We start from the raw sequence: 8884 nt of genomic DNA on the forward strand, positions 1-8884 counted from the left end.
TTTCGGTGCTTTTTTTTCCTGAGCTGTGATACACTTTAGATTCTAGCCAATAATTTTACGTTTCCGAGGATAGTAGGCGGGGCTAGGTACGTACGTTCTTTTAGAGCAGAGCTACAGATTAAAAATGTCCAAGGCGAAGCCGTCAAAAGTCTGGCTGTACTTCACAGCAAAAGATGCAAACTCAGCAGCAACAAGTGCTTTAAGCTGATACTGTGATACTGTCAAAGGAGGTAACACCTCGAATCCGATGAAACACCTGGCGACGCATAGCGTTTTTTTTAAAAGCCCAGAAATGCGCCGTATTTGATAGCTTGCTGCGAGACCTCACACCGAGCACATCTACTGCGGGTGGGTTGCCTGTTATCGGACCCGGAGCAACATCCCCCAAAAACCCGAAGAGGAGAGTCCTGGCCCCTAGCCCTGCCAGTGTAGCAGAAATGATGAGGATGATGATGCAGCAGCAGCCGTTCTTCTCTGCGTGAGTAGCTTAATGTTGTTCGTGTGTAATTTACGTTGAGTAGGCTAACCACGTTATTACATTAATGCATGTAAGGTGAACTAGCAAACATCATCATAGCTACATGCGGCTGTCTTCTTGTTTGATGGCAGATACTCCCTTCACCCTGGCCAAAAAGGCTAAAATGACCAAAGAAAAAGTGGAAAACAGTTAAACATGAGAGGTTTAGGACAAAGTTTGTGTTCTCCATTCTTTAAGCACCGGTTTGAGCACCGTTTGAGCACCGGCACCGTTTCAAAAGTACCGATTTGGCACCGGTATCAGATAAAACCTAAACGATACCTATCCCTAGTGTGCAGTCACTTTCCTTGCTTTCATCTCCCTGCTTCCTTTTTACACTTGAGCTTGTAGAACAAATGCCGATGTTTTAATACGCCAAATAATTGTGCTGTGGCTGACTTTTATGGCATTCAGCCTTTTCATTTAAGCATATCCAAGAATTCCCTGTCAAACATTTATTTCAAAACCTAACTTATTAGGTCCTTCATTTGCTTTTCGAAAACTGCCCTGCATCAGCTGCCGGTAATCAGAATCACAGCTACTCCCAACACTGCAAACATATTGTTCTTTCATCAAATCAAGAACTGAAGGTAATAATATGTGTGTATGTGTGTGTGTATGCTGGCTTAGTGCATTTAAATGGAAGAGCAGTCCATTAACTGTACAAGTTACTTATTTGTTAAATGTAGTCCACACCGAAGTAAAGGGCATCTTGTATCACAATCCAATTGCCCACTCTCTGGTACGTTGCCTTGATGATATTTGAGACTTTTAAAATAACTAAAACGGGGACACTGTGACAATGTCAAAGATGCAGGACACGTTAGAGGGGAAAGCTGCAGTTAAATATGTTCAGGTAAAGGGTCATTGTGAACCACACTGCACACACTGTTATCACTTTGATGTGTTTATGCCTCTGCGTGCTCTCTGAAACCTTTCCCCACTACGGAGCCCCGCAAGGGACATGGGAGAAAAGAATTACGATGAACTTTTGCGAGATCTCGCAAAAGTTGAATTCCCACAATGGCGGCTGCTACTTAGTTGCAATATTACTCTTTCTGGGTCACAAAATAAACTTTCAAGATATTTTGAGGCGTGAATGTAGCTGTGTAAACATCAAATATCTGCTCGGTTTACAAGACATCATATATTTGCAAAAGTGCTACGACGTTTTCACAAAACTTTTGCGAGATCCCGAGTTTGTTTTGCGAGGTCTTGCGGGGCTCCATACCCCACACACTGATTCTATATTATTTATCCACTATGTTACATGTTGCTTCTCAAAATTGCAGAGAAATGTAGCTCTGGTCACCTTTTTGGGCACAGCTGCATATTCTGAGTTTGCATAAATGTCTGTGTGAGTGTTGGGAGTTTGTGATATCAGCAGTGAGAGAAAGAGACAGGAGAATTGAAGACCAACTGGTTTCATAGACTGACACATGGCTACAAAGATGGAGACAATGGAAGTGAAGTGAAGAGAACACAAGTGATGAGGAGGTGCTGGGTGGGTGTCCACTGCCATATACAGGAGGGAGAATTTTGCAATAAGTGTGGAGGAGTGGAGGAAGGTGGATTAAGATGTTTGTATACAACATTATGATCTAGTGAGAGTTGGGTGCAAGTGAATAGTGAAGCTTTAAGCATTAGAAAAAGAGAAAGTAGATGACTTTGAATACCTGGGTTAAACATCCAAAGCAATGAACAATGTGGTGGCGATAAGTGAGAGAACAAAAGTGGAAAGAGTGAAGATGAAGCACTAACTAAAAGACAGGAGTCCAAGCTGAAGATGCTTAGATTCTCTTTGGGAGTGAGCAGGATGGATAGAATTAGAATTAACTACAACAGAGAGACTGCTCAGGTTGAGCAGTTTGGAGACAAGGTTAGAGACTCTAGGCTGAGATGGTTGGGCCATGCTTACAGGAAGGATAAAGGAAATATTGGACAAACATGGAGTTGCCATGCAGTAGGACGGGAGCAAGATCACAGAGGAGGTTCATAGATGCTCTGAAGGAGGACACGGATAGGGTTGGTGTGAATAGGGGCGTGGCGTGGCGTGGTTCTTAGTTGGAGCCACCTAGTCAGGGGCTCTTCGTATGGATTTTGCATGTTCTCCCCGTGTTTGCGTTGGTTCCCTTCAAGTACTCCGGCTTCCTCCCACAGTAATTGGTAATAAATGCTAATTCCTAATTGCCCCTAGGTGTGAATGGTTAGTCTGCCTGTCTATGTTTGGCCTGCGACAGACTCAGGGTACAGCCTGTCCAGGGTATACACTGCCTCTCGTCCTATGACAGCTGGGATAGGCTCCAGCCCCCCTGCGACCTTCACAAGTATAAGTGGAAGAGAATGGATGAATGGACAAGTGGAAAAATGATCACTGACAGAAATTTATCCTGAGTTCAAACTCATCTGTAGGTGACTCAGATGAATTGGGCGTGAAATCCAACTCAATCCAGGCATACTGGATTTAGACAACATCTGTATCACTAAAGCTTCACCATGATTAGGACTGTCACAGCTGTCGACTCTCAGACTAAAACTGACAGTCTATGTGTGCCTTGGAGATTCCACTTGAACATCAGAGACTTTCCAACTTGTGTTTGTTTTATGCTTCAATGCATCCCATTTAGTCCTACATAATCTCGTTACTGTAGCTACCTGACAACACCAACAGTACGGTAAGAAAGGCAGTGGATCATTTGTATGAAATGCTGCAAGGAATGCTTTTGCCATGATTGCCTGACACTGCAGATATTGTTTAGCTTCTTTATCTAACTGTTCAGTAGGATCAATGCTTCCCAAGCAACACCTAAGGCACAGGGTTTAGTTTAGAGACATCAAAGTGATTGTAGTATTACATTTTTAACGGAAAGCTAATGTTCAAACAATTTCTCTCAAGGCTTGGATTCTGAGCAATTCACGGAGTACTCTTTGTATTTTTTCTCTGAACTGGACTCACAACAAAAAGAAATGATTGCCCTGAGCTGTGCCATCGCCAAAGACTGGTTAATAATCCTTTATGTTTTTCTACCACTTAAAATCCCATATGACCATGTAATGCATATTTGATAACAATGGAATTGTTCCATACTAGAGCTGTCAGTGGGGGTTTTGGTTCAGTCTGAGCGCCATCCAGTCAGTGTGCAAATGGCCAAACTACAGTAAAACATGACCATGTTCAATGATGTTTTCAGGACTACAGGAGGCTTAGTTCAATGGTCAAAAAGCAAACCTGAACAGTTAAGTCTTGAGCCTCATTCAGTGGTAATGCCAATATTCAAATGGCAAGATACACGGTGTGGATTTCTACCATATACAAATTGCTATGGTGACTCTGCTCTCTACCGCTACAGGAATTTAGACTGTGTGAACACTTTTGTGAAAGATGAAAAGGTCCCAATTTTAATAGGGTTTAGAAAATCTGTATCACGGCACTTCTTTTCTTTAAACTAATTTTGTTCATTGTGGTGTGAATAGGCATTTGTCCATCACATGGTTAGAAATGGTAAGAAGGTTTTCTATAAAATAACGAAACGAGCACTAATTTCAGAAACAGGAATAATAACACTTGCTGCTTGTCCTTCATATTCCATGCTGGCTGTGTGGTTTGACTCTTACACTTGGCACAGCGTCCATTGTCGTGTTCCAGTGTCCGGCTTCGCTGACTGACCTTCTCCCCACTTTCCTTCAGCCGAGTAGCCTCCTCTTTGGCATACACCCCGAGCTCCTGGGTGTAGCGCCCATACATCTGCGAAAAAACACCGGCATCCATTTAGCTTTCAAAAAACAAACACATTAAACATGTCCCAAAAATGGGCGGTGTGATGTAAATCAGAATTGTGTCTTTCTTCTGACTTCTTGTCTGAATTCATTTCCATCTGCAAAATCCATATTTGGCCCCCGTGCATAGGGGCAGTGGCGGTTTTTGATATGGGCGACATAAGCCGTTGCCCGGGGCGGTATCATGGTGGGGCGGCATCATGGGCATCGGCAAAAAAAAGTTGCTCGCACCCATGTTGCCCTGACATCATGCCAAAGCATTTTGAGCACTGCATAGGCACCGAACCGTTTTCTTTTGCGGAGAGTAAAGGCACCCTCTGTTTGCGAGGTGCCCCTGCTGCTTGCCACACAGGAAGGAGAGAGCGGGGCGGCATTCTCTGGCTGGAGCGGCATCTAATAACCAGCTCACAAAACTAAACTAAAATAAACCAACAAACTAGGGCTGTCAACGTTAATGCTGTCATCATGTCATCATCAAAGTGAGATCTCGAGGGAGAACAAAGGGAAGCGGCGGCGGCCTAGAGGGAAGCGAGCCGGCGTCAGGAACAGGCTGAGAGCTCGTGCACACCGCACACCTCTGCCTAGCATCCTGCTCGCCAACGTCCAGTCACTGGAGAACAAGCTTGACGACCTCAGGGCCAGGATAAAGTTCCAGAGAGACATTCGGGACTGCAATCTCCTCTGCTTCACCGAGACATGGCTGAACCCAGCGGTGCCGGACCACGCCATCCAGCCGGCCGAGTTCTTCTCGGTTCACCGCATGGACAGGACACGGGACTCGGGGAAGTCAAGGGGAGGCGGCGTGTGTTTAATGGTGAACAACAACTGGTGCAACAGTGCGAACGTTGTTCCTCTCACACGCTCCTGCACACCAAATCTGGAACTACTGTCCATCATGTGTCGTCCTTTTTATCTACCTCGGGAATTTACATCGGTCATTGTAAGTGCCGTTTATATTCCACCACAAGCGGACACGGTCACCGCCTTATGCGAGCTGCATGAGGCACTCACACAGCACCAGACACAACACCGGGACGCTGCGCTTATTGTGACGGGGGACTTTAATAGCGCCAACCTCAAACGCGCAGCGCCGAACTTTTATCAACACATCACCTGCCCCACCAGGGGTGAAAGGACACTGGACCACTGCTACACTACGGTCAAGGACGGCTACAAGGCACAATCCCGCCCCCCGTTTGGCAAATCTGATCACGCCGCCATCTTCCTCATGCCAAAATACAAACAAAGGCTGAAACAGGAAGTTCCGGTTCAGAGGAAGGTCGCGCGCTGGACGGATCAATCGGTGGCCGCGTTACAGGACGCACTCGATGACGCAGACTGGGGCATGTTCAGAAACAGCTCCGACGATGACGTCAACGTGTTTACGGAAGCGGTTGTGGGATTCATCGGGAAACTAGCGGATGATACCGTGGAGACAAAGACTATCACAACGTTTCCCAACCAGAAGCCGTGGGTGGATAAAACCATCCACGACGCTCTGAGATCCCGCACCGCTGCCTACAACACGGGACTCATGACGGGGGACATGGACCCGTACAAAGCCGCGTCATATAACGTGCGGAGGGCGGTGAAAGAGGCGAAGCAGCGCTACGGGAGGAAACTAGAGTCACAACTCCAACAGAGTGACTCTAGGAGCCTGTGGCGGGGACTAAGGACAATAACGGACTATAAAGCACCAACAACCGGTATGACGAACGCGGCCGTGACTTTGGCAGACGAGCTGAACACTTTCTATGCTCGCTTCGAGGCTGCAGCTAAGGTCTCCAACAATGCTAGTGTTAGCGGCGCTAACGGCTGCAGACAGGAAGATACTGCCAGCACCGGAAATGTGCTCGTCATCTCCGAGCATGAAGTAAGGAGAGCCTTCAAGAGAGTGAACACCAGGAAAGCAGCAGGACCAGACGGCATCCCAGGTCGTATCCTAAGAGACTGCGCATACCAGCTAGCTCCTGTGTTCACTGAGATATTCAACATCTCTTTATCTCAGTCGGTGATCCCCACATGCTTCAAAGAGTCCATCATTGTTCCTGTCCCGAAGAAACCCCACCCTGCTTCTCTCAATGACTATCGCCCTGTAGCCCTCACCTCAGTAGTGATGAAGTGCTTTGAACGCCTGGTCAGAGACTTCATCATTTCTTCACTACCAGACACACTGGACCCACTACAGTTCGCTTACCGTCCAAATCGTTCCACAGACGATGCCATCTCTCATCTCCTCCACACATCACTCACTCACTTGGACACTAGAAGGGGGAATTATGTTAAAATGCTCTTCATAGACTACAGCTCTGCATTTAATACCATAATTCCCTCCACACTCACCACCAAGCTGGAGCATCTGGGACTCAGCTCATCTATGTGTCAGTGGATCTCCAACTTCCTAACTGGCAGACCACAGGCAGTAAGGATGGGCGGACATGTCTCAGCCTCCACCACTCTCAGCACTGGAGCCCCCCAGGGGTGTGTTCTGAGCCCCCTGCTGTACTCTTTGTACACATATGACTGTGTGGCCACTACCAGCTCCACCACCATCATCAAGTTTGCTGACGACACCGTCGTGGTGGGCCTGATCTCTGATAACAACGAGACGGCCTACGTGAAGGAGATTAGGAATCTGGAGAACTGGTGCCAGAGGAACAACCTCCTTCTAAACGTCAGTAAGACAAAGGAGCTGATAGTGGACTTCAGCACTAAGCAGGAGAGGAACTACCAGACCCCCGTCATCAACGAGTGCCCAGTGGAGAGAGTGGACAGCTTCAAATACCTCGGAGTTCACATCACGCAGGACCTGTCATGGTCCTGTCACATCAACACCGTGGTGAAAAAGGCCCGACAGCGTCTCTACCACCTCAGACGCTTGAGAGACTTCCAACTGCCCTCCAAGGTGCTCAGGAACTTTTACTCCTGCACCATAGAGAGCATCCTGGCGGGAAACATCTTAACCTGGTTCGGGAACAGCACCATGCAGGACAGACGAGCTCTACAGAGGGTTGTGCGGTCAGCTGAGCGCACCATCCGCTCCGAGCTCCCTGACCTGCACTCAATCTACAGCAGGCGGTGCTGGACCAAGGCCAGGAAGATCGTGAAGGACCTCAGCCATCCCAACAACAGACTGTTCTCTCTGTTGAGGTCAGGAAAGCGATTCCGCTCCCTGAAGACCAACACAGAGAGACTGAGGAGGAGCTTCTTCCCGCAGGCGATACGGTCTCTCAATCACACCACCACACAGTACTGACCCACACATATGGTTCTTACACACACACTGGACTTTCTGGACTTTGGTTTTGCACAACACTGGTCACTATATTCTTCATTTCCGGTTAATACTTGTACAGCTGCTGTTATTGTGTATATATTTATTTATATTTAGATTCCTTCATACATTCTTATATAGTTCTATATTGTGTATTGTGTATTTTGTTGTACAGTTATTTTATTTTCAACTTTAATTTATATATTTATCTTTATCTTATTCTTCCCAGTTAAATTTACCCTTCATTCTAATTTGTGTTGTACAGTTATTTCATTTTTAACCTTAATTTATATTTTATTCCTTCCTAGTTAAATTTACCCTTTTTAATTTTTCATATTTATTTCCTATCTTATTCATAGCCTTTCCTTTTTTGTTTTCTTTAGGTCACGAGCAGTTGTCCAAGCATTTCACTACATATCGTACTGTGTATGACTGTGTACGTGACAAATAAAATTTGAATTTGAATTTGAATTTGAATTTGAATGATTAACGCGATTACAATTTTTAACACAATTAAACCATTTGGAGCGCAGAATGACTCAAAATCTCTGAAATGTCTCTGTCAACGCATTTCAGGCAGTTTGTCCAAAGTTTGTCCCTTCTGTGCTGCAGATAGGTTGATTGCGTTAAAAATTGTAATCACATTAACGTGTTAACATTGACAGCCCTACAACAAACACAAACACTGAAGACATTATGATACAGACTTATAATTTGCATTAATGTGTTTTCTAAATTCTATCACACACATATAATTGAAAAGTGAGCACGAGGGCCCTCGCTGCGCCTGCTGCTGCTGCTGAAGTCTCACACACAACCTGTCAACAGGGGAGGGGCGGGCTGCTTCCAAATAGACCACATTTCATTCATAATGCTGTAAATGCAAGCCCATTATGTATCAATTATTTTTCCTGGGTTGTGTGAAATCCCAGAAAAAAAGAAACCCTATACAAGGTGTAGGCCTATTAGTCTATTAGTGTATGTTGTGGGGTTGGGTGTTGATACTGGAGTGCAAAATCACTGATGAAAGATGGACAAGAAAAGGTCAAAGCAATCAGGTCCTCAGTTTAGAAAAAAGAGAAAAGAAGAGGAGAAACGGCAAAAGATGCAGGTAAACAGATGAGTCTTTGAGAGGGAGTGTTCAACCAGGGCACCAAACAGGCTAGGACCGCGCCTGCGTAGGGTAGGAGGTCTCCCTTGCATGGATGGAGCTATAGTTGATTGTGGTGGTTAAGGTGTAACACTTCACCAGCCTAAATAACAAGAACCATAACTGTGTAACTATTTGAAAATGTAATATAGTGAAAGTGGTACAG

General features: G+C 45.7%; 1 protein-coding gene across 1 annotated transcript in view; it reads right to left on the reverse strand.

Moving 5' to 3' along the window:
- LOC308400718 (chloride channel protein 2-like) overlaps nucleotides 1-8884 on the reverse strand; it is a 60172-nt gene that overhangs the window by 44671 nt on the left and 6617 nt on the right. Inside the window, exon 3 of the mRNA XM_080888624.1 lies at nucleotides 4133-4262. Coding sequence (XP_080744750.1) covers nucleotides 4133-4262 — 130 coding nt within the window. The remainder of the gene's footprint in view (nucleotides 1-4132; nucleotides 4263-8884) is intronic.

This window comes from Rhamphochromis sp. 'chilingali' (assembly GCF_963969265.1).
Source record: "Rhamphochromis sp. 'chilingali' genome assembly, chromosome: 8".
NCBI classification, from domain to species: Eukaryota; Metazoa; Chordata; class Actinopteri; order Cichliformes; family Cichlidae; genus Rhamphochromis; species Rhamphochromis sp. 'chilingali'.